The sequence below is a fragment of the Heteronotia binoei genome, chromosome 21 (genome assembly GCF_032191835.1).
Source record: "Heteronotia binoei isolate CCM8104 ecotype False Entrance Well chromosome 21, APGP_CSIRO_Hbin_v1, whole genome shotgun sequence".
Taxonomy (NCBI): Eukaryota; Metazoa; Chordata; class Lepidosauria; order Squamata; family Gekkonidae; genus Heteronotia; species Heteronotia binoei.
In genome coordinates this window covers 112,495,443-112,522,439 of record NC_083243.1, presented here as the reverse complement: position 1 = coordinate 112,522,439, position 26,997 = coordinate 112,495,443, and the positions used below count along the sequence as shown (strand labels likewise).

At 40.7% G+C, this 26,997-nt stretch overlaps 1 protein-coding gene across 3 annotated transcripts in view; it reads left to right on the top strand.

Moving 5' to 3' along the window:
* LDLRAD3 (low density lipoprotein receptor class A domain containing 3) overlaps positions 1–25,444 on the top strand; it is a 277,401-nt gene extending 251,957 nt beyond the window's left edge. For 2 of the 3 annotated variants that reach the window (XM_060261850.1, XM_060261849.1), the window contains exons 5-6: positions 21,987–22,332; positions 24,730–25,444. In XM_060261850.1, the coding sequence (XP_060117833.1) occupies positions 21,987–22,332; positions 24,730–24,988 (605 nt within the window). In that variant the 3' untranslated portion in view covers positions 24,989–25,444. Of the gene's footprint in view, positions 1–21,986; positions 22,333–24,726 lie in introns of all 3 variants that reach the window. The other variant, XM_060261848.1, reaches the window with a different exon arrangement.
* Positions 25,445–26,997: the final 1,553 nt, after the last annotated feature.

Genomic DNA, 26,997 nt, shown 5'->3' with positions numbered 1-26,997 from the left:
TGAAACAGAAATAGTAATCTTGGTAAAATATTCGTCTTTATTAGGGCTATTCTTCCCATTAAAGATAAGTTCAAATGGTGCCAATTTTCCAAATCTTTTTTAATTTCTTTGAGTAGTTTATCATTGTCTGCTTTTAAATTGCAGCATCTATTTGAAATAACAACACCTAAATATTTAATTCTTTTTTCATACAAAAATCCTGATTTTTGCTGGAAGGACTGAATTTGTTCCATCATCATATTCTTTCTCAGAAATTTTGTTTTACGATAGTTAATCTTTAATCCTGCATAATAGCCAAATTGCTTAATCTTGTTTATAAGACAGTCAATTGAATCCATCGGTTGTTCTAGTATAAAGACTAAATCATCAGCAAAGGCTCTGAGTTTATATTGTTCATCTTTTATCACAGTTCCCTTTATATTTGCATCTTCCCTTATTTGATTATTCAGCATCTCTAAAGATAAGATAAAGAGTAGAGGTGACAATGGACAGCCTTGTCTTGTACCTTTTTGAATATTAATAACATCTGTTAGATCACCATCCACTGTCACCCTTGCATTTTGTGAGGAATATATTGCTTCTACTACTCTCAAGAAATTTTCACCACACTCCATACCTTTCATTTGTTGTAACATAAAATACCAACAAACATTATCAAAAGACTTCTCAGCATCTAAACAAATTAAAGCCAATTGCTTCTCTGGATGACTCTCATAATATTCCAAAATATTACAAACTGTTCTGACATTGTCTTTCAAGTATCTTTTAGGAAGAAATCCTGCTTGATCATGGAGTATTATAGATTGTAAAACTTCCTTCAACGTTGTGCCAATATTGCAGCAAAAATTTTATAATCCACATTTAAAAGGGAAATTAGACTGTAGTTTTTGATATCTTTCAAATCAGTATTTTCTTTTGGGATCAAAGATATTGTAGCTTCTTGCCATGAAGCTGGTATTTGACCTTCATCTTAAATCTTTTCAATAAGACGCTTAAATGGTAAGAAGAAGAAGATATTGGATTTATATCCTGCCCTCCACTCCGAGGAATTTCAGAGAGGCTCACAATTTCCTTTACCTTCCTCCCCCACAGCAGACACCCTGTGAGGTGGGTGGGGCTGAGAGGGCTCTCACAGCAGCTGCCCTTTCAAGGACAACCTCTGCCAGAGCTGACCCAAGGCCATCTCAGAAAGTGCAAGTGGAGGAGTGGGGAATCACACCCGGTTATCCCAGATAAGAGGCCACGCACTTAACCACTACACCAAACTGGCAAAGACTCTCCATAAGCTTTGTAGAATTCTGCAGGTAAGCCATCTGGCCCAGGGGTTTTGCCATTCTTTTGAGATGATATTGCCTCTCCCAGTTCCCTTATTGTTATTGGCTCATTTAGAATTTTTTGCTGTTCCTCTGTAAATTTGTTGAGATTATTTTAATTAATATATTCTTCTAACTCCATTTTCTGAACTTGTTTCTCTTCATATAATTTTTTATAAAACTGCTCCACAATTTGACATATTTCTTGCTTTTGATTTTTTTCCTTATTGCTCTCATCTTTCAATGCCGTAATTATTCTTTTGGTCTTCTCTTTTCTCATCCTATAAACCAACCACCTTCCAGGTTTGTTGGCATGTTCAAAAAAATTTTGTCTGGCATACCTCAATTTAATCTCCATCTCTTCCATAAGAATTAAATTCAATTTATGTTGCATTTCTTTTACTTCTTTTGAAATTCACATTTTGTTGGTTGTTTTTTAAGATTCTTTTCAGCTTCTCCAGCTTGTGACATTAAATTTTGGAAATTTTCAGTTCTTTCTTTCTTTTTCTTGCTACTATATCTGATTGCAAGGCCCCTATAAGCTTTAGCAGTGTCCCAAACTACTTGCATCTTTACTTCTTGTGTTATATTCTTTTTGAAAAAAATATTCCATTTCAGCCTTAGATTCTTTTAAGAAAGTCTTTCTTTCAAAATTGAAGTATTTAATTTCCAAAATTTTCTCTTCCATAGACCTTTTAGCTTCACCATTACAGGGCTATGATCTGAAATAACTCTTGTTTGAATTTTTGTGTCAACTATTTTTTTTTCACATTTAGATCTTTAATCAAACTTGCTGAAAGCCAACACATGTCAATTCTTGACCAAGTTTGGTGACTGGAGGAATAGTATGTAGAAACTTTGGAACTGGGATATCTTGTTCTCCATACATCTACCAAATCCATTTCATCTGCTAATTTCCAAAAACTTGTTGGTAACTGAAGACCTTTACTTTTCATCTGTTTATGCATTTTTTTATCCAGTTGTCTTATCAGAGACTGCATTAAAGTCTCCTATTAAACAGCATTCTGCATACCCCAAGTTTGTTAATTTAGAATGCAAGTCCTGAAAAAATTTCTCTTGGTGATCATTTGGAGCATAAATGTTTGCAAGTAATTTTTTTTTATTGTCCACTGTAATTTTAACCAATAGAATTCTTCCCTCTTCAGAGACAAACTGCAATTGTGGATTAAATTTATCTTTAATATATGTTGCCACTCCCCGTTTCTTCTTATACTTGTCTGTTGCTATGAATAAATTGTCCAATTTTTTTTATTTTTCAAAAAATAAAATGGTCTTTCATTAGAATATGAGTTTCTTGTAAACAAATTATGTCCATTTCCAATTTTGCCAAATATCTAAATGTCTTTCTCCTTTTAGCAGGAGAATTGTCCATTCACATTAATTGAAACTATTGAAGCCATTATAGATTTGGATTATCATTATCTTTCTTATCTTTTTTGGGGTGTTGTCTTGTATGGTATCTTCATGGTTCATTTGGATTTTCTTCACCAGAGTCTTCTCCCTCCTCCTCTTCATCCTTCTTTTCTTTGCTTTGCTTTCTTTTTTCTTCATTCTTTCCAAGAAATTCTGAGCTTTGAAAATTGAGTTAATCCTGTATCCATTCTCCTGGTATGTAAAAAGAAGACCCTCTGGCATTAGCCACATATAAGGTATTTCTCTTCTTCTCGGAAAATCTGTTAACTCCTGATATTCTCTCCTCTTTTGTCTCACAGGCCAGGGAACCTCTCTCAGAATTTTTGCCATATTTCCAGCTATCATCATAGGTCTGTCTCTTACTTGTTTTAAAATGTCATCTTTGGTCCTCTTCTTTGTGAATCTCAAATGAACTTCACTAGGCAGTTTGTCTTGTATAGATCGATGGTACCCATCTAACTTGGTCAAATTCTTCTTCCATCCTCTCAGGAGTCACCTGTAAAATTTCAGCCAAGGCTTCACTTAGAATCTTCTGTAAATCTTCATTTTTCTCTTCTAGTATGTTTTGAAACCTTAGCATATGCAGCTCTATCTACTTCCAATTGCAAGAGCCTAGAATCTTGTATACTCTGTTCTTTTTCCAGATGTTCCACCTTTTGAATATTCTCTGTCACCTGACCATCTAGTACTTTTAGAGCCTTATTAGTCTCAGCTGTCTGTGTGCTGTTCTCCAAGAGTTCTTTTTTAATCTCTGCCATCTGTTCACCAATATTATCTACTTTGCTTGTTAACTGTACTATAGCAGTCATTAAAACAGTTTGCATTTCTTTCATATCTCCTTGCATGGTCGTAAATTTGCCTGGGTTAGGTGAAGGATTAGGTGAAGGAAGTGTTTGTTTTCCTTCCTTGTTGTCTTTTCTTTTAACAGTTTCTTTGGGACCACTCATTCTTGTTAAAATAAGCAGTCTCACAGCCAGAAATCCAATAACACCTTTTCCAAGTTTGTTTTAAAATGATATGTTCTTGTTCGTACCAGATAAGGTAAACTCCACCAAGGAATGCCCTTATTATGAAACAATTCAAAAATTAAAACAACCTTCTAGCTTCTATCAACAGTTTGTGTTAGCCAAAATAATGCTAAAAATAATAATAAACACCACTTTTCAGTTCACCACACTAGATAGTCCATAGGGAAAACAGTTCTGTTCAGTTCACTAGAACAGCAGCCATTCCCTATTGTGAATCTTGCAGCAAAACTAATTCAATTGTAATCCAAAATCATGTCTTCCCACTAGATTCCAAATACAAAGACAACAAAGTGTAAATCTGTAATCCAGGGCTGAATACCCTATTTATAATCCAAGTGTGAGACCCAAAATCAAACAATAGAACAGTAATCCAGACAAAAAGGACAAGAAAACCAACAAACCCAAAAATAAAGACAAAAAATACAGATGCATAAAAAAAAGAAATCCCAAACTAAAGATCTTTTTAAAACCTTATCAAAAAGTAATCCAACCACAGATGTACAAAAGGCAAAAAAAAGGAAAAAAAGTAAAATACCACTTTAAACTGTTATATCCATAACATCCACAAAAATAGGTAAAAATCCACTTTAAAACTTTACAAAATAAGTAAAAAAAATAAAAATGTTGTTCTTAGAGCCAGAGATCCTGCTATGACTTGTAGATCAATATCAGGTACCCACCAACTTTTAAAAGTTACTTAAAATACTCCCAAATTCAGTCAGAGCACTTCCACTTGAACTTCAAAGTATTTTAAGCCAACCAACTTTCACATCCATGTGCGCTTGTCAGCATACATCTTCCCAGAGACCAAAACATTTTCATCCCCACAAGGGGGTTTAAGACAAGCCCACTAAGCTCAGCCATCCACTACAAATTGATGAAATCTCTTATTGCAGGTAATTTCAGTGTATCAGGTTAGGCAGACTTTTACAAGCCTTGAAAAAGAAAGAGGGAGAGTTTCCACCCCCCCCCCTTCTCAGTCTTTTGCCTTACTTGAAATCTGCTCCTGATTCTCCTTTTTCCTACTACATGCTACCAATCCAAATAGAAGTATGGGGAAAACCCGCTTACAGTGATGAGAAGATCAATGTCCTTAGTCCTGAAGATGTAAAGCTTGAAGATCCAGAATGTAGAGTGTAAGAAAGAAGAAGAAGAAAAAGCCGGTGGCTGGCTCTTTGGCCATTTAAAAATGGCGATCAGGATGATGAGGTTTGGGAAAAGTAGGATCGGGAAGCAGCCGCCTCCGCTGACATTCCCGATCCACCACTCTAGTTCCCCTGCCTTCTGGGACCCTTCCTGGGCCCCAGAGTTGAGTCGTCCTTCGAGGGGCGACCCCTCAACAAACCAATTTGAAAGCGGCTCAGGACGTGACGGTCCGAGCCGCTTTCAATTGTGAGCCGCCGAAGCCGTCTGCACTGAACAATCTTCTAGTTCACCTGCTCATAAACCTTGCATTGATCCACATGCATTAAGAGAAACACAAGTGCCCATGTACCAACTGACTTTGAATGACTAGTTGGTCAGAAGAAATATGTCATGCGGTCCCAAATGGCTGAAACTGATTGACCGATTTCCCACTCACCTTACGCCGCTCTCATGTTCTTCTTCTCAGTGGGGCTTCCTTCCAATTTCACACAATCTGCCCCAGGGTTGCAGCTAGTATCGGCTTTTTCATGCAGCAAATAGAAACTGGTTTTTAGAGGTTTCTGTTTGCCGCGCAAAAAAGCCGATGCTAGCTGCAGCCCAGGGGCAGATAGTGTTAAATCGGAAGGAATCCCCACCGAGAAGAGGATCGTGAGAGCGGGGTAAAGTGAGTGGAAAATCAGTCATTATGTCACATTATGTTGCTCATTACAGAACTGTTGTCAGACTACATATGTGAAATGGAAAACCAGGTCTGGACTTAACCATTGCAATAGCTGTTTAAAGTGAGCTTTGCACACTGGTACTTTACAAATTAGTCCACTGTAATAGTTGCAAAATCAAGGTTTCAATAGCAGATGCACATTTTATACACAAACCATCTGTCTTACAAAAAACAAAAGAGAGAGAGAGTCAAGCTGAGGCCAAAGGAAACAGGGTTGAAATGTTTACATTATACCTAGCACTTGAAATAAAGCATCATTGTGTTTTGATCAAAACAGCTGTTAATTCTTTATGCAATAACAGAAGTTTGTTTGGAACCAAAGCATACCCTGCAGATCTAGGGAGAACAATATAAATGTGTGACCTCCTAAAAGAGGAGTCACAGTCATGTTTGATTATCAGCCAAACAATTGCAAAGCTAGTAAAGAGCACAATTAGTCAAAGCTGTTTTTCCTTACACTACTGCATCTTCAATTAGTTCAATTGGGCATGGCTGTTTTCATCAGCACCTAAAAGAGCAAAAAATTATGGCATTTGAAAATGACCTATGAAAATGGCTTATGAAAATAGGATGTTTACTAAGTCAATATCACTCAGTTCTGATGCAGGATGTTGCATTCAATGGTCCAAGCTATTCGAGGAACCTCATCCTAGCTCAGGGGTGTCAAATGTGTGGCCCAGAGGCCACACCAGGCCCTTGGAAGGTTCCTATCAGGCACACGAGCAAATTGGCTTTCTTCCCCCTCTCTCTTGCTTCCTTCTGTGTCACAGCTTGCTTTGCCAGGCTTGCTCAATCGCATAGGAACTACAGCACAAAACCTCTATTTTCTCCATTGGCTGAGGCTTCTCGCTTGGGGAGAAAGGGGAGGAGGGAGAACTTGCTTTGCCAGACTCTCTTAATCACACAGCAGAGCTACTGAGCCAAGCCTCTTTTCCTTCTATTGGCTGAGGCTCTGCCCCCACTTCAACTCTTGGGGAGGGAGGGAAAGAGCCAGAGCTTCCTTTGCCCAGTTCCCTTGATCACATGGGAGAGATACAAAATCTTTGATTGTCTTTGTCTTTGTCCTTTATAAAGTTTATATCTCTGCCACCTGGCATTATATTTTATGACACACATGGCCTAGCCCAAGAAGGTTTCATTTATGTTAGATAACAAATTAGTTTGACACTTCTGTCCTATCTCATAACAAATGAGTTTCACACCACTGTCCAAGTTGGTGTGATCATTTGGGAAACAATATTGCCTAATTAACATGCTAAACCTTGAGATACATGGATGCCATTGCTAGCTATGCAGACTTTTAATGTTATGGGTAGACTAACTGCAGGACTTTTTTGAGCAGGAACTCACAGGAACGCAGTTCCGGGTGGCTTGGCATGTGGGTGTGGCCTAATATGTAAATGAGTTCCTGCTGGGCTTTTTCTGCAAAAAAGGCCTGTGTGAAACAATGGTAATGTCAGGGATGTGGCCTAATATACAAATGAGTTCCTGCTGGAATTTTCTACAAAAAAAATCCGGACAAGCTGTATGGTATCTCTATTTCCTTTTGTTTGGAGAAAATAGAAAATAAGATCTCAGGTCATTCCTGAGGTCAGTCCTGATGAAAGATTTATACAATCTGAAAAGAAACTGTAAGTGCCTCAGAATAAAGTTGCAACAACTACAGACAAAATTCACTTTTCCTCAGGCCCGTAGTCAAGAAGGGCCTCCCGGGGCCCCACCCCCTGATGTATGCATGAGGCCCTGTTGTATCTGGGGTTTTGTGTGCTCCTGCAGCAGCTCATTGGAGCCAGCGAACAAGCTTAGGACTATACGAATAGGGAACAGGATCCTAGTTCCTTTGCTTCCCTAACCAATCGCAGGTTCCCTGGCTGGTTCAAACTGGCCTATAGCACGTGAGCACAGGAACCCGAGGTGTATATAGTTGGCCCTTAGAGTTAGTTCAGTTTACACTTCCTATGCTGTAATAACTAATATAGAGCAGTGATCGCCATGATCAGTGCCTCCTCGTGTATTGAACCCAGTATTTAACACCCTCCAACTTCCATCCCCCAACTTGCCCCCCGACTTGCCCCCAAGTTCTCAAAGGAAATGTTTGCCTCTGCCGCTGTGCCTCGCACCACCATGCCATCTCACTCTGCCATGCTGAACCTTCTATTCTTTTACTTCCAATGGCCACAATGGCTATTGCTGCTGCAGCTGCATATCATGCTGCCAGCCACCATCTCCTTCTCCTCTCGAAGCCTGAACTTTCTCTTTCACTCACCTGCCCCATAGCTTCTGCTGCCGCCATGCCTTTCACTCACCTGCTTGCTTTCTCAACTCTTCCAGTGGCACAGAGTGCTGTCACCGCCCCACCCCCGGAAGAGGCATGTTCATTGATATCATTTGATGTGGAAATCTAAATGTAAAAGTGGTAGCATTGGATTTCCCCCTCCCCCCTCTCTCCTCGAGATGAGGTCTCCTTCACATCCCCTTCCCTTCTTCTGGCTGCCTTCCTCCCCCTCTCTGCTTTTTCAGAAAAGGAGGGGAGAAGAAAAAAGAGAAACACAGAGGGGGTTCCATACCCAGAGGCATTTGCAGAAGGTCATTAAACCTTTCTGTCTGCAACAGACCCTCCACTGTAGACCCATCCCCATTTGCCACTTGAGCTGTTGTTGAAGAAAATGTGATTGCTTTGAAAAGAAATGTCAGCTCGCTGTGTTTCTGTGAGGTATCTCTGAGCCAGACCCTGGAATGGGAGGACGGCTGCATTTGGGATTCACCAGGCTTTCTCGGAAGCATGGCTCCTTGATTTCAGTCACATTGGGCAAGACCGGACTGGGAGCAGGGAAGGCACTGCACTCTGTGGTCTCCTCTCCTGTTTCCTCAGACTTCTCACTTCTGCAAGCCTTGCTAGCAAACGTTAACCACCGAAAAGGGAACCAACCCTAGGGCTGAGCTGAGCCTTGCCTAGCACAATACAAAACAGCCTTATTGGAGTCCACTTGAGGAGGAAGGCTGCTAGAAATTTGGGGTGGCTGGAAGAGGGGTGAGAAGGCCTTAGGGCAACTGTGGGGAGGGGGGAGGCCATGGGGCAGCAATCTGGCAGCCTTCCTCCTCAAGCAGTAGTGGGAGGTTGGGGCTGCTATGTGCCCCCTAAAAAATTCAGGGTCCCCCAATCCTTCAAAACCTGGCTATGGGGCTGCTTTTCCTCAATATTATAACTGAAGAAAACTGTAGGACCTTTCATAGACCTAAAGCCAACCTATGTTAATAACTTAAGTGGAAAGGTCTGAATATCTTGCTTCATGTGCTAAAAACACTGTGACATAGTAATGTCTCCTCTGCTTAGGATTGGTCTGATATGGAATTGCTAACTCTAGTTCAAGTAAATCTAGATTTATTCCTAAAAATCAAAACAAAATTGTATGTTATCTCTGGATTATATTCCAAAATTCTGTATTTTTTGTGCATCAAAGAGTCCTGAGCATGGAAGCTAATAAGGTAGCAGTTCTCAGCCTTTTTGGTATGGTGACCCACAAATCCAAAATTTCTTGGTATGGTGACCCATCCAAGGCTGGCCCAGGGGTTTGTTTTGTTTTTTTGCACCCATCTAGTCCAGCATTAAGAGCCCCATGATACAGAACTGCAGAACTGCAGTCCTAAGCTCTGCTCACGACCTGCGTTCAATCCCGGCAGAAGCTGAGTTCAGGTAGCCAGCTTGAAGTTGACTAAGCCATCCATCCTTCCGAGGTCGCCTGCACTGGCAACCAATTGAGTACTGGATCCATTTCAAGGTTTTAGTATTAATTTTTAAAGCCTTACGTGGCCTGGGACCTACATACCTACAGGACCGTCTCCCCATATGAGCCCCGGAGGCCCCTACGATCAGCCAGTCAACATCTTCTGACCATCCCTGGTCCAAAGGATGTCCGGCTTGCCTCGACCAGGGCCAGGGCCTTTTCAGCCCTGGCCCCAGCCTGGTAGAATCAGCTCCTCAAGGAGATACAGGCCCTTCCGGATTTATTGCTATTCCAGAGGGCCTGTAAGATGGAGCTGTTCTACCAGGCTTTTGGCTGAGGCAGGTGGGCATCCTCACACCAGCTAATTGGCATCCCTGCACTGACCACATCCTGTATTCAACCTGTGAAGGATGTACATATCTGTACACTGACGCTGCCTTATTTTAATTTATTTTAATCGTCTAACTATTAAATTTCATTGTTTTATTATGTGATTTTAATTATTTATTATGTTGTAATCCGCCCTGAGCCCGACCTGGGAAAGGGCGGACTAGAAATCAGCATAAATAAATAAGTAAGTAAGTACCCAGCTTGCTGGGGGGAAAGTGTAGATGACTGGGGAAGGCAATGGCAAACCACTCCATTAAAAGTCTGCTGTGAAAATGTTGTGAAAGCAATGTCACCCCAGAGTTGGAAATGACTGGTGCTTGCACAGAGGACTACCTTTACCTTTTAAGTTCAGCATTCCATTTTTCACAATGTTTAGCCAGATGCTTTTGAGAAATTAGCAAACATTTCACAAGGAACACAGCTGACCCCACTATGAACCCCAAGCAAGTAGCATTCTGACATACACAGCCTTTGCATGTGGGGGTTACATTCCTGCCTTTGACTACCTTCTTATTTTCCATTACTCCTTCTAATCTCCCCTAAATTTATAAGAAACATGCTGTAGTAACCATCTATTACTATTCAACAGCAACCACTCTATGAAAGCCAGTGTGGTATAGTCTTTACAGCTTCAGAGTGGGGTCTGGGAGACTCAGATTTGAATCCCCATAGTGCAGTGGAAGCTGACAGGTGACTTTGACCTGTCACATACTTTCAGTCTAACCTACTACATAAGGTTGTTGGGCAGATAAAAAAGGAGGAAAAGAGAATAATGCAAGTTGTTTTTGGCCCCACTGTAGAGAAAGGTAGGGTATAAATGAAGAAAACAATATAGCTGAAGATGGAAGTCAGATAAAAGGTAGGCTAGTGAATGGTTGGGAAGGAAAGAATGAGGTAGGTAAAAGCGAGAGGATATGGGGCTTGCCAGGGGGAGGCAAAGAGGAAATAGTGTGGGGAGGAGGATATAGGGGGAAGTGAGCCCTCTCCCCCCACAAGTCCTTATCATGCATATTGGCCTGGCAGAGACTGTTGGGGGTGGGGGAAGAGGAGGGGAAGCTGAAGACGAAAGAGCAGATAAATGTAGGTTGGCTGTTGGGTGAGAAAGAAGTAGGATTGTCAACTCCGGATTAGGAAATTCCTGGAGATTGGGGGGTAGAGTGTGGGGAGGTACCTCAGAGTGGTTTAATGCCATAGACTTCACCCTCCAAAGCTGATGATTCCTCAAGAAGAACAAGGATTGCCAGCTTCCAGGTGGGGAGTGGTGTTTACCTGGAATTACAACTGATCTCCAGATGACAGTGGTCAGTTTTTCAGGATAAACTGGCTGATTTGGAGGATGAGTTCTATGGCATTATACCCCTGCTGTCACTTCCCTCCCCAAACCTCCACCCCCAAATCTCCAGGAATTTCCCAGCCTGAAGCTGGCAACCCAAAGGGGAAACTGCCCTCTGTATTTGGAAAAGCCCTTGTGATTCCAAGAGATCTCCAGATTGGCAACCTTAAGGAGACAAGGAAGAAAAAAAGGGGGGGGGGAGGCTGGGGAGGGCTTTCAGGAAAGGGAAAGAGAAAATAGTGGAGGAGGGGGAAATGAATGCCTCCTACAAAACCTTGTGAGTTCACATTTGTTTTTGAAAAAAAATGTAAAAAATTATTTTTTCTGCTTGATAAGCTAAGATGTTTGTTTAGGGACTGATACAATTCTGCAACAGGAGGGCATGTATTTTAGGCTGCATTAAATACTGGTTATCTGGCTTCTGGACTCATTGGGGCCAGAAAATGGATATAAAGATCCAAATCTTGGTTGGCTTTATACTGTCTTCTGGTTACAGTGTGCCCTTTTTGCCTCAGAGGTTTTGGAAGTTAGGAAATCATGTACATACTGAGTGGCCTAAGTTAAAGTACCTGTTGTTACTACTTGTTGCATGTAAGTGGCTATGGCCATCTGACAGCAATGAGGATCCTGTGAATTTAGGGGGAGGTATTTGTGAGTTTCCTGCATTGTTTTTATATATATATGGAATGTTTACTGGTTTTTAAGGTTTTAACTGTTTTAAATGTTTAACTGTTTATATACTTAAATATTGTTTAATTTTTATCTTTGACTAGTTGTTGGAAGCCGCCCTGAGCCACTTGTGGGAAGGGCGGGATACAAATCATAAATAAATAAATAAATTGTGCAGGGGGTTGGACTAGATGCCCCTGGAGGTCCCTTCCAACTCTATGATTCTATTATTCTAAGTGGATGTGAATTTGCTGATAATTTTGCATAGTAGAACATTCCCCATCAAAAAAAAAAAGATAACCTCACACACCATTGTATATATGTTTATAGTAATTCATCTTTAGGGAAAGTTTCCATTTTGAAAGGTTTCTCTCACCCCACTCCATGTACTGAAGTTATTACAAATAGTTAACCAGTTCCTTGGTGTTAGTTTGAATGCCACTTAAGTTTTTGTTGCTGTAGGTGGTGATTCTGTGGTTTATTGCCAGGTACATGAGAGTTGTCAACCTCATACAAGAATCATGACCCTTCTTAAGATATATGACCTTTTAGGTTGTCATGCATAGATATATGAAAAATGTTATTCTTGAAATGTATTGTTAACAATAAAATGTTGTTAGGAAGTTGAATTTCCTATTCAGGGTTGTTCAGTGCAGCACCAATTTGGACAGCAAGTTAGAAGTTCCTAATTAGAGGGTGGTAACTAATTCACAGATAAGAGTGCAAGTGATGAGGTCAGTGACTAGATCCCCATCTCTTTAAATGTCCATTAAGAGTATCTCTCAGTGCAACTCTATTAAGAGCAGCACTGGGGGAGGGGGAGGTGGTTTCATCCTTAACTTTGATACTTGTTTATTTGTTTATTTTAGTATATTTGTATTCCGCCCGTTCCCCGTAGAGCTCAGGGCAGAGTACAATATATGATAAAACAATAAAATACAATAAAAACCTTCTATAAACAGACAACTCAACAGCACTCAGATTACCATGTCATCACATATTGCCCAGGCTAGCCGTCTCACATCATGATATCTCATAGAGATGGCAGTTTTTATTCCATTTCCTAGCATAGATGACAGTGCTGGCCGGGGACGCCAACCAGATCAAGAATAGACCCCCACAGCCTCAGCTAAAAGCCTGGCGGAACAGCTCCGTTTTACAGGCCTTACAGAAGGCTATTAAGCCAGGTAGGGCCCAGATCTCAATAGGGAGCTGTTGAGGCGAGGCAGGCATCTCTTGGGCAGGGGACAGCCAACAGATGTTGGGAGGCCGAATGTAATGACCTCCTGGGCATACATGGAAGGAGACGGTCCTGCAGGTATTTACATTTTACTGATGTAAAGGCTTTTCTTAGAGTGCCCCTGTATCAGTTTTACACTCTTAATTCCTTTATAAAGTCAGGTCTTTTGTTGTTAGTAGAACCTGTGTTCCCTAGCTTTCCACACTGCATCTTCTGATGGAAGGGGGAGAGGGAGAGACAGAGATGCTGATTCATGACTCCAATTACTGCTTTTTTTGTCATGCATCTTACATGATAAAGATTGTAGGAAATCATGCTGGTCCATAGAAAATTTGAAAAACAGTGGTAAAATATAACCTCCCTGCTTATGTTATTAACCAACAGTTCAAAGTTAGAGCCAGCGGTTTGCTTCCTTGACTACAATTCTATATTATTTGTGGTTTATCTATATTAACATAAACCAGTTCAGATCTAATTCTATATTATTTGTGGTTTATTCTATATTATTTGTAGTTTATCTCTGTTAAAATAAACCAGTTCAGATCTTGTGGGGATTTTCCCAACATCCTAAATTAATGCTTATCACATCCATGTATTGTATTACCGGAAAGCATCCTACACATTTTGAAGGTTTTCTTTTACTTCTTTTAACTACCCTTTCACTTTACAGAGATCAATATTGTTAACAAATAGCCAAGCATATATTAATTGTTGCACTGCTGATACTCATTTGCTTGCAGATCCTTATATTAATAAATATAAAATCACCTTGACTCAGCATAATGATGACGTCAATAATAAAGCCTGCCTGCATAAAGAGAGCAGTAATAGTGCAGTATTCCACCTGGTGAACATGTTTTGAAGTTTGAAGTTTTGAATTTTTAAGCTCCAAGGAGTCTTTGATGCTTCTTGAGCTTCTCCAGAAGATTTAACTTATTAACATCACTCTTTTTAAAAAAATCTTGTGTCAAATTGCTTGATGGACATTTTGCTTCTGATTGGTTGTAATGTGTGATTTTTACCACTAATGCCTGGCTAGTAGGTTGGAAGAAAAGTAGGTTTTTATACTCTGCTTTTTTCTACCTTCTCTTCCTCTCCCCGCAATGGACATCTTGTGAGGTGAGTGGGCCTCGGGGAGTTCCAAGAGAACTGTGACTGGCCCCAGATTACTCAGCAGCCTTCATGTGAAGGAGTGGAGAATCAAACCTGACTCTCCAGATTAGACTCCACCACTCTTAACCATTGCACCACACTTAGCAAAGTTACACATTGGTACCTTACTTACAAATGGTGATGCATACAAGAGACCAGAGTATAGAGAATACTTGTGACGGCCCCTCTCGCCACCCCCACCCCGCGGGACATCCGTTGCTGTGTGGAGGGAAGCCAAAGGGGTGTTTGTGGCCTCAGAAAATGGAGGGGGGCTGGCATTCCGTCACATAGCCACCTCCTCTACGGAGTCAGGCACTCTATCCCTCTCTCTGGGTCTGCCTGTTCCCCTCCGCTCCTCACTTCCTCCCCGGCCATCAGCGTTTCCCCCTTTTATAGCTTCACACCTCCGTCCCCCAGCTCTCCTTCTTCCTCCAGCCCTGTGTTTCTCTGCCCATCACTCCTCCTCCCTCCCCATTGGCATGTTTCTTTGGTGGCCCAGGCTGCTCCCACCCCCTGCTGTGTGGCCCCAACTGACCACCACCCTCCGGGAAAGTTGCAGGATGTGATGCGCCAGCTGTCGTGGGCACATTTGCTCTGGCGGCCCACTTAGGATCGCCCTGCACTGCCTCCCCCACTCTCTGGCTCACCCCCAACCTGGCCAGGGACTACTGCTGCCGTACTCGGCCAGTGGGGTGGGCCGAGTGCCATGGGGCTACCTCGAGCCAGGTCATCGGGCCTGTTCATCTCTGCTCCCACACTGAGCCCCCAGGACACTCATTGGAGGCATGGCAGATAGGAGGGTCCCGGGGCATCTTGGTCTCAGCATCTTCGGCCCTGCCCCCCTTTTGCAAGGTCTGGGCTCTTGTGAGGCGGGGTTGCTGCCAGCCCAGGAGAGGCTGGGATGCTGTGGCCTAGACAATACTATAATCAATTATGGGTCCCCCAGTTTGGACATTACCCTCTATCGTGGCAAGGCGGGGTGAGCCTGAGTGGAGATGCTATATGTGAACCTGAGATTAATTTATGACATTGCTACACACAGACATAAAGTTAGTACAGTTCTTTGTTTTAGGCACAATATGCATAACTGAAATTACGATCAGGGATTAGAAATAATGCCATGATCTATTGAGTCTTGTTTATGTCCACTTTCTGTACTGATTTTCTAGCCTTGGTCATAGGATAATGCAAGTTCCTAAATCATCATGACACTATCTTTTGGAGAATGAGACCATATGGACTGTTTATCTGACTATTCCTCCCTAGAGTATTTCTTGAAACGAATGGCATTCATAAAAGTAAACTTTAAAGTAGATAAATGTTGTGCTAGCAGTTTTTCAAAACAGCACTTCCTGCAAAAATAGTCTTTGTATGACTGCACTACATTTAAAAGTGGATTAAAATACACGTTACAGTATATCTGTATCACACTGGCTAGCAGTATTTCTTGCCAACTGCAGCTGACTCTGCAGGCTCATTAAACCCTTGGATTGTAACTCTGAGTCTCATTATCACCAAGCCTTTTCTTCTGTACAAGCCAATAGCTTGTACTGCTTACACAGTGTTGCGCTGTTAGTTAATTTCTTATTTATAGATATTAAATGAATTCTTTGTCCATTTTGTATGCTAGGTATTGAACAGAATACGGAAGAAGCATATCTCCTTCCCAAAGAGTTAGCTCTACAAATCTATGTTCCAAACCCACATATGGTAACATGAGGTAACACGAATGCAGATATGAGAACATTTGTAGGAAAGTATAATATGACCTGAGAAAAAAGTGCTAATTTTTCTGTCCCACTGATATCCCTCTGCAGATTCCTCACTTCCTGTTGGGTATGGTCGGGGAGGGACGGTGGCTCAGTGGCAGAGCATCTGCTTAGGAAGCAGAAGGTCCCAGGTTCAATCCCCGGCATCTCAAAAAAAAAAAAAGGGTCCAGGCAAATAGGTGTGAAAAACCTCAGCTTGAGACCCTGGAGAGCCACTGCCAGTCTGAGAAGACAATACTGACTTTGATGGACCAAGGGTCTGATTCAGTATAAGGCAGCTTCATATGTTCATATGGTCAGTTTCAGTGGACAGGTTAAGATGGTTGTATGAATTGTCTCTTTTGTGCTGACAAATCACATAAGCAGGTTGAGAAAGTGTCTTGTCAGCCATGTGAGGTGCTGATGTTACTTCAAAGTCTTTCATTTTATAGATCTAGGATTAATTTTGCAGCTAAGTAATGGCATGTTCTGTGCTTATTTTCAAGCATTGTTCCTATACCTTCATTTCCACACTAAAAATGAGCAAAAAAAATGCTCAGTATGCAGAAAATATGTTTGATCTGGCATTGGCGAAAATAAAAAGGAATGAAGTGCATAATTACAATAATATGCAGACACTGTCATATTCTGTTCCACTAACCTTGCTTTTGTAAAGCACTGTAAGAATCTGAGGACTAAAACGATGACTGAGGATAAATGACTGCGTTAAGAAATTTGTTTGTTTGGTTCTGTCAAAATATCAGATCTGAGCATCAGATTAGGTTCTTGAGGACTCAGGTTCAAACCCTCCCTTTGTCATGAAGTTTACTGGATAATTTCAGGCTAGTTGGGTTCTCTCAGCTAACCTACCTCACTGGGTTATGAGGATAAAGTTACTGGGATATTTGATTAATATAGCAGAGTTTGCCCAGTCATAGAAGCACACTACTGAGTGCAGTAAATAGATCTCCCAAGAAGTATATTGCAAAAAAAGGTAAACTTGTGTTTACTCCAGTAGATTCAATTCACATTCAGGTTACAGTCAAAAGAAGAGAAAGAAATCTAAGCCATGTGTAAGCAGGGAGGGGCAGACTGCCTGCTTTGCCTACTCCCACGCACCGGCCCTGCTGACTGGCTCACTGCAACAAAAATGAGAAAGAGGGAAGTATGAAAATTGCTCTTGGGCATCTTGACAAAAGGCAATATAAAAATGGTAAGATACACATTGATGGTTAAATGGGATCTCCATATATAAAAAGGTAGTGTAAATCCAAATGCCAGGTTCTGGGGGGAAACAGGAAAAAGCCACTGGCATTACGTCCTGCTTACTATTATCCAGAGCCATGCAGTTTGTCACTGTTGGAAACAGTGCTAGACTAAATGGGCCTAGGTCTGATCCAGCAAAGCAACTGTTTACATTCTGCAGGCATAAATACATTTTTCTGCTGAACAAGAATTTTCTGACAGAGTGGTTCCTCAGTGGAACAGGCTTCCTCTGGAGGTGGTGGGCTCGCCTTCTTTGGAGGTTTTAAACAGAGCTAGATGGCCATCTGACAGCAATCCTGATTCTGTGAACTTAGGCAGAACATGAGAGGGAGGGCAGGAAGGTTTAGTTCTCATGGCCCTAGGGGGTCGGCAAGCCTATTCGTGCCTGGCTGCTATGACAGCTGCAGTCTGAAACTGGCTGTTAGGAGAAACTCCTACATCCCTTCATTCAATTGTTTGTTTGTTTATTATTCAGGTTTATATTCCACCCTCCATGCAAGCAGGCTCAGGATGGATCACAACATTAAAAAGCATGCAAAATCAATATAAATAGCAATCAACTTCAATAACAGTAATATGAAATTCTTAGAAACACAGGGTTTCCAACTACTCAATCAGTCTCCAACCTCCTACATTGGGCTACATACAATAATAGATGGTATTTCAGTATTTTCAACAGTGTCAGCAGTATCAGGTATTTTCAACTGTGTGAGCAGTATTGCATGTTTAGTTAAGCCCAGCTTTACAACAACAACAAAATTCTGTTATACAACCAAATATAAAGAAACATTGGAGAAGATACTACCATAGAATTCAACCTTCTGTATCTAGATGGGGCTTTGAAGAGAATTTTCTATCCTGCACTTTGTCTGGTGCTTGTTCTTTTATGTTCCTTGCGGTCTTTTCTTTCTAAGAACATATGAGCATAATCCAAGTGCAGTATGAAGGAACATGCTGTTAAGAAGCATCAGAAGCCAGACTTACTACTATGCTCTGATCTAAGACTTTTGAAAGGAGTTTCAGTACAAAAAAATGTGCACTAAACACCAGGCTTAGTGATTTAACTTTCATCATCTCTTGTAACCTTCGAAGTAGTGCCCACAACTTTTGAACCTATTGGAATTTAAATGTGTTGTTAAAGTGGTGTCTTTTGTTGGAGAGGAACCATTACATTTTCTCATTAAAACCTCAGATGTCTTTTCCATTTATGTATTTTAAAAGCTTTCATCCTGATGAAGTGTGAAAAAGTGCATCTGGTGAAGAGGCTTGAGAGAGACAAAGTAATGGCCTCTCCCAATTCCATCATATAACAGCCTTAATGCAATTGGTCCTAGATCTTTTTAATAATTTTGAGATGGTGTCATTTGTTCATGGTCAATAAAACAGTCCAATGAGTCTACTCTGTAATGTTTTCCATTACCAGCCTTCTGTTCAGTTGTAACGATTCGCACGGTGCTTTTTTATACTTTTAGCCTCAAAGCTTCTAGTCTGCACATTTTGCATCTTTGCTGATAATGAGGTTTAATAGGTGTAAGTAGCATTGATGAACTATCTCTGCCTAGTGCCATTAGGATACACAGATCTTGCTAACAAAAACAGAGGACTGGGAACTGCATATATCTGAGTTAATTTAGGTTTGTCTACTCTGTTGTAATAGAACAAACAGAGTATTATAAATCTCCCTTGTCATACCTGTCTCTTCATAGATCTATAGGAAACTCAGTTCATTGCTCCATCTGTGTTGTATAAACATTTTCAGAAAGTTATTAGAGCATAACTAAGCATCCATATATTTCTCTAAAACTGTAAACTGAATACCAGAGAAAAAGCTGCCATAACCTTTATATTTGTCCCCTGGTGTAGTATGTTATATCCAGTTGCCACCAACCACTGAAGAGAACCAGTCAACATGCAAGAACACATTTTCATTTGTAACAGTCCCTACCCAGAAATGCAGAAGAATGGTACAAGTAGCAGAGGACTTCCTTCATTGCTTGGATGTCTCTGTAAGCCACCCATTAGTCATTCTTTCAGCAGCAAGGCAATCAACTATCAGTTGCTTTTCTCACAGGCAGTGGGGGGGAATAAAAATATTATAGCAGTCGTTGTAAGATTCTTATGTTTGTTACAGCCATCTTGTATTGACTCACTGTAACGTTTCAGGCAATTTGATTTTCTTGCCCACCGAAAACATGTTCATTGAAAGATGGGGTATAAATTCAGTCAAGAAACTAACTTGTGCATAGAGTTCATACAGCCTAACAACTTACTGGGCATCAGACCAGAACTTCCACTCTAGAGGTATTCAGTGTCATCAAAGTTGTTAGTAATGGTCATGTCAGCAGAAGAACATCTTTGATGCTGTGCTAATATTTTTAAATTTAAATAGTTTAACAGATTTCTGTTTCACACTTGTGTTTGTTAATTAAAGTAGTCCTGCATCATCATTTATACACATGGCCTGTTGCAGCAAAGGCTGACATTTCTACAATTCTGAGCAAAGTTCCAGGTTTGCAGAAAAATGTGAAATCTTAAAAATATACAGTGGAGGGGTATTCCCCCCAAAAATTAATAGAATCGGCACCTATAGCTTTAAAATGCTAATGCCCCCTCAATGGTCATTGTAGTAAATGAAGTAAATAATAAGCAACCACAACAGTATTGCTAGCCTTCAAGCCTTGGTTTCCATCAGAAGACAGGAAGGGCAGGGCCTCTTGCTGGGCTGTTTGGCCCTTGAGAGAGAACTCAATAAGGACAGGCCTGACAGCAACTGCAAAGCAACTTGATACCAGGCTGTAGTGGTTAAAGCTTCTGTCTAAAATCTTAGTAGCAAATACGAAAAGATTAAAAACAAGCAGTCTAAAGATCAGACTTCCAAGGACATCAACATGAAGTCAAAATAATCTTTAGTCATTTTATATACATATTTGATGATTTCACATACATAGTTGATGCATATATCAAATGACCAATAAGACCATATGCATTTTGGTCTCCAGAGCCTTCCTCAGTGGTCAGTACTATGATAAAACACACACACACACACACATCCAGAAGCGAATATATATATAAATTGAAGCCAGGTGTTGCTTTTTCATATGCTGTGCAGTTGCTGAAAGTTTATGGAATAGGCCATAGGTAACTTCTCATGGTAACTGCACATGCACAATTATATATATATTTGTACTGAGCAGTCAGGTTAAAATGGATAAAAGGAGGTACTTCTTCACCCAAAGGGTGATTAACATGTGGAATTCACTGCCACGGAGGTGGTGGCAGCTACAAGCATAGACAGCTTCAAGAGGGGGTTAGATAAAAATATGGAGCAAAGGTCCATCAGTGGCTATTAGCCACAGTGTGTGTGTGTGTGTGTGTATATTTGGCCACTGTGTGACACACAGTGTTGGACTGGATGGGCCATTGGCCTGATCCAACATGGCTTCTCTTATGTTCTTATGTTATTGATTCATTGTGCTAACTCTTAGTTGATGTCACACACATCCAGAGACTTGGGAAATCTCTTACCAGATTATTATATCAGTGAAATCATCAATTGTGTATGTAAAATTATTCAAGATTATTTCAAGCTCACCTTGATGTCCTTGGAAGTCTGATAGTCAGACTGCTTTTGTTAAAAAAAACCCTTTAGTATTTGCTACTGTGTACACCATATATAAAGATATATATTTGATAATATTTATTTTTAAGTTAGCTTGACCCTTTGAACAGTGCTGATATATTTTAGGGTTGAGTTGTCTCCCTCCTCCCTTTTTTGTAGTGTTGCCAAGTCCCCTCTGCTCCCCAGCGGGGGATATGCGCAACACAATGACATCACCTGGAAGTGATGTCATCACGCCGGCACCATCGCTCGCGGCCTCTCTAGGTGTTTCCGGGAAAATTCTATAGTTTTCCCAGGCACTCTAGCCACTTGGGAGGGAAAAACTCTATGGTACCTATCATACCATAGAGTTTTCCCTCCCAAAAGGCTAGAGCGTCTGAGTGTCTCTTCCTCTGCCCACTAATCCTTATAAATATTGTCACGGTAGGAACTATTTGCACAGTGCAGTCAGTGGCAATCCTTTCTCTTTTTGGCAATGACAACAGAGGCACCCATAGTAGTCGTTGACTTCTGTTGAGTTGTGTGTGGACTCCTCAGTATATGCAGACCTGATTTATAATCTTGATTTGGAGCTTCATCTTTCACTGTAAGTAGTAACCACTCAACCTATACTTTTTTTTAAAAAAGAAAACATTCATTTGGTAAAGGTCAGTATGTTATACTTTAACAACATCCTTATATTTATAGTTTTTAGGAATCATATATAACCTGCCTGGCCCGAAAAAGATATTTTATAGTTATATGTTTGTATTAACATAATTTTAACCACTGAAGAAGGTTCCTAACTTGTTTTGTTTTTGTACAAGGAGATGATGATGCTGTGTGGTCAAAGCCATTTATAAGCACAGGCATGTAAATAATATGCATCCCAGTTGCATGCCTGCCTGCCTACTACTTACCAAAAGTCAAAACAAGTGTTGATACAAAGGCTAGGAATTCATGTTGTCTTTCCTGCTGAGCTTTGTTTCCTTCTACAGTCTTCAAGCAAATCTGTGCAAGGGAGAACCATCTAGCACAGGCCAGAGAAACGTGCAATTTCTGTCAACTCATCTCCAATTTATGTGCAAATGTTCTTGATAAGTTAATTTCCCATACTTCCTGAAGAATGAGCAAATTCAGTGGAAAGCCAGGCAGGCAGCTGTACATTAGCAGATAATACATGAGGGAAATGTCTTATTTTTCTCCTTTTCTGTACCTTGCAGAATCTGGCAGTGACCAGGATTATGTGACCACAGAGCCTCAGCTGCTGTACTATCCCAGTATTACCTACGCAATTATTGGCAGCTCTGCCATTTTTGTGCTGGTAGTGGCTCTGCTTGCCTTGGTGTTGCACCACCAGCGGAAACGCAACAATCTCATGACACTTCCAGTGCATCGTTTGCAGCACCCTGTCCTTCTATCCCGGCTGGTTGTCCTTGATCATCCACATCACTGCAGCGTAACCTACAATGTCAATAATGGTGTTCAGTACATGTCCAACCAGGCGTACCATAGGCCACCAGACCTAGACTCTCCACCATCTTATTCAGAAGCTGTGCTAGACCAAAGGTATGTTCTAGAGGCATTTATCTCAATGCTGTTGATCAGAGGGGTTTTTTTAGAAAAAAGCCCAGTAGGAACTCATTTGCATATTAGGCCACACCCCCTGACACCGAGCCAGCCAGAACTGTGTTCCTGTGCGTTCCTGCCCTAAAACAGCCCTGCTGTTGATATAAATTAGCTACTACAGCTGTGGTACATTGTTGTTTCTGTGTACACCTGTATTTCCACATAACCATGCTGTTTTTTCATTGCATACAACATTGTTACTCTGTTTTCCCGAAAGGTTTTGCATCAATTATTATAGTGATTGACCACATCCTGTCTAACATTTTAATTACTCAAGGCCAATAACTGGCTGACAGTACAGAGACCTATTAGAATACCTATTGCACTAGAATACAATTTGCCACTTCCTTTACAGTGTTATTCATGGCATTTGAAATGTTTGGAAAAACTGCTTTGTCCCTATTGAAATATATTACGGAACCCAACTGTAATATTTAGGGGATTCACTTATTGTAACTTAATTGTTAGGGGGTCTTCGAGCTGATCACTACTATATTCAAAGAAGTCCACGTCAGCCCTAATAATGAAATCTTCTCTAACCAAAAATGTGTACTCTAATACTAGATAGAATGAGTGTGAATCTTTTAAAAAATTCAAAAGGAGGCTCTAGAAAATAACAGGTAGAGTATATGAAGTGTTGGCACTCTGTTGCCAAGGAGATGGGCAAGATGAGTAATCTTAGGGGTCCTCAGCTTTTAAATAATTAACAATTTAGAATAAAATTAAGCTTGAAAATAAAAAGTTGTCATTTGCTATCAGTAGCATCACTGCCACAGTCCAGTATGTACCTATGTAACTTGCCCAATTATACTCTGCACAGCACTCAAGAATCTCCACTTTTGGGACAGAAATGTACATTTCCCTGCAACAAAGAGTGCAAGTTTCCACCCATGTTACCTTAGAGAAGATGTCTGGATTGCATGCAACTGATTTTAAAAGTTCATTTATTTTGCCATATGTAAATGAATAGGCCTGTGGGATTCATTCTCACAGTAGCTGATTGTTAATTAGTGACTTAATGTATTCATGCTAGAACTAAAGCTCAGATTTCTCAGACTTTACAATGTTGCACTTGAAACTTGATGACATGTCCAATAGAAATACTGCTTTCCTCTCCCTGTGCCTTCCCAATTCCTGCCCAGCGGTTATAACAGCTACATAACTACAAGTTCAATTTTTAGAGTGAGGAATCCTATTTATGCATTTCTTGGCTTTGTTACTAAAACTAACATTGGTTTCAGTGGTGATTGCAGAGATAACATGGCAGCAGGCAGCAGCTTTTATAATGATGACAGATTTCCAGCATGCCTTGGAGTCCAGTAATCCAGTTCTTTATCACTGCTATCCCAAAGTGTCTTGGAAGAATAGCCTGCATCCTGCTGCCTCTACAGTACAGAATCAGCTTCTGCAAAATGAGCAATTAACATTAACTTTTTCATATTTTATGGCATATCTTAAATATACCTTGCCATACAAATGCCAATCATATTATTCATGTTAAAGCTGATATAAACTTACCTTTGAACACGATTCACTCAGTAGTTATTTTTCCACAGAGTCTCTGGCCTTCACAAGGCATTTAGCAGTTTTATTTCATTTAACAAATTCAGTTGCCTGTCTTGCCCCTTCACCCATGCTTCAATAAGGTTGTCTACTTGTATTTTAGAAAAGAAAAATGAAGCATTGCATGAACTACTTATTAAAACTTTTTATTATTACTTTAAATAAAATCAATTCTAAAAGAATTACAAAATTCCTTAGAGGATGGCAGAGTTTCTCATGTCACAGTCAACAGCCAAGGAGCACTATGCTTAGCTGTTTTCTGCCACAAAATGAGGACATGGATTTTCCTTAAAATTGATTCTGGACTGATAATTTGTATACCTGTACACAACACAGTTGGAACTTAAGAGATGTCCTGCCCAATCAAACCAGTGGCCCACCAAGTCCAGCATTGAGTTTCATGCAGTGGCCAGCCAGTTACTCTGGAGTGTCAACATACAGGGCATAAGGTCCACCGCCTCCTCCTAACACTGGCTCCCAGTACCATAGGTTTACTGTAGCAATTCGGTCACTTAAAAGTAGAAACTTGTTCTGTGTTTACTCAAAAGGAAGATTAGGGTCTCCCCCCAGGTGTGTTGTCCAGAAAAGGGAGGGAGTCATCTTCAATTTACATACAAGTTACATTTATGTACAGTACGTAATTTTGTTTATAACATTTTATGGGGATCTTACACTCAGGATCATCTTCTTTTTCAGTAAATGCAATAGATCCAATAAATGTGGGTTCTCTTTGTGCACTGAGTTGACATGCATCTTATTTATATGTTGCAGCAGACCTCCATGGTTTGATCTTCCTCCACCTCCGTATTCCTCAGAATCAGAATCCCAGAATCACATAGATCTCCCTCCCTATCGATCTCGGACTGGGAGTGTGGTGAGCACAGATGCTCCAGTGGCCAGAAGTCAACTGAATGCAGAAAGCAGTCGAACCAGAAGCACCGTTAACAGTTTGGACTATCACAGTATGCGACAAGAAATTCCAACTGAGCAAAGTGACTCTTTAATCAGTTCCCTTTCTACTGAGGAACTGTAAGCAGCTATTTATAAAGTTCTTATGGATGGATCTGTGCTAAGAAGTCAAGTGTCCAGAAGCACTTGGGCTCATTCTTTGTGACTTCTGCAGTGCAAACTGGAGCTGCAGAAGCTTCCATTCAATTACTCCCACTCATTTCAAAGGATTTTGGAGAAACACACCAGAATATTGTGCCTAAAGGGACTCAGCCATGTTACATTTTAGGCATGCTGACTTTGGGAGCAGTTCTGGAATTTCAGTTCAGATTCAGTTTGATTCTGTAACATATTGTTCTTCTAAGGTATTTCAGGGGTATTTACTGTGTGTATGTGTTTCAATATACACATGAATATGCACACCTATATTTGGAAAAATCCTGATGCTGTTTTATAAATATGTATGTCTGTGTAAGTTTGTATATAGTTACAGCAGTATGTGAAGCTCGCATTATGCAAGCATAAATCCATTTTCCTGGTTGCTACTGGAAATGCCCATCCCCCAAATCCAAACCTGAGGAGGAAACAGCTGCTATTTTGGTTATTTTGGTTTGATTTGCGATGGAATGCCAGTCTCTGTTGCAAAGTGACCTTCATGCCCAATATTTTGTGACTGCTAAGTGTTAACAATAGGATGTTTTTGAGCTCAATTCATAAGAATATAAGAGAAGCCATGCTGGATCAGGCCAATGGCCCATCCAGTCCAACACTCTGTGTCACACAGTGGCCAAAAAAATTATATATATATATATACACACACACACACACTGTGGCTAATAGCCACTGATGGACCTCTGCTCCATATTTTTATCTAACCCCCTCTTGAATCTGACAATGCTTGTAGCCGCCACCACCTCCTGTGGCATGAATTCCATATGTTAATCACCCTTTGGGTGAAGAAGTACCTCCTTTTATCCATTTTAACTCAACTGCTCAGCAATTTCATTGAATGCCCACGAGTTCTTGTATTTTGAGAAAGGGAGAAAAGTACTTCTTCCTCTACCTTCTTTATCCCATGCATAATCTTGTAAACCTCTGTCATGTCACCCCGCAGTCGACGTTTCTCCCAGCTAAAGAGCCCCAACCTTTCTTCATAGGGAAAGTGTTCCAAAACTTTAATCATTCTAGTTGCCCTTTTCTGCACTTTTTCCAGTGCTATGATATCCTTTTGAGGTGCGGTGACCAGAATTGTACACACTATTCCAAATGACACCACACCATCGATTTATACAGGGGCATTATGATACTGGCTGATTTGTTTTCAATTCCCTTCCTAATAATTCCCAGCATGGTTTTGGCCTTTTTTATTGCAATCGCACACTGTCTTGACATTTTCAGTGAGTTATCTACCACGACCCCATATAGAACCCATGCTGAGTCTTCCTCAATAACTCGTGTTCATCAATGTGCCTACTCGTTCTGTCCTTGATAATGGTTTCTACCAACTTTCCCGGTATTGAAGTCAGACTCACTGGCCTGTAGTTTCCCGGATCTCCTCTGGAACCTTTCTTAAAGATGGGGGTGACATTTGCTACCTTCCAGTCCTCAGGAATGGAGACAGATTTCAATGAAAGATTACATATTGTCAGAAGATCCACAAGTTCAACTTTGAGTTCTTTCTGAACTCTTGGATGTATGCCATCCGGACCTGGTGACTTATTAGTTTTTAATTCGTCTATCAGTTGTAGGATCTCCTCTCTTGTCACCTCAATCTGACTCAGGTCTTTCAACACCCCTTCCAATATAAGTGATTCTGGAGCAGGCAAACACTTCTCATCTTCCACAGTGAAGACGGAGGCAGAAAATGCATTCAGCTTCTCAGCCATTTCCCTATCCTCATTTAGTAATCCTTTGACCCCTTGGTCATCCAAAGGCCCCACTGCCTCCCTGGCTGGTTTCCTGCTTCTAATATATTTGAAGAAATTTTTATTGTTGGTCTTTATGTTTTTTGCAATATGCTCTTCATAGTCCCTTTTTGCCGCCTGATCACAGTCTTGCATTTGATTTGCCACTGCCTGTGTTCCCTTTTATTAA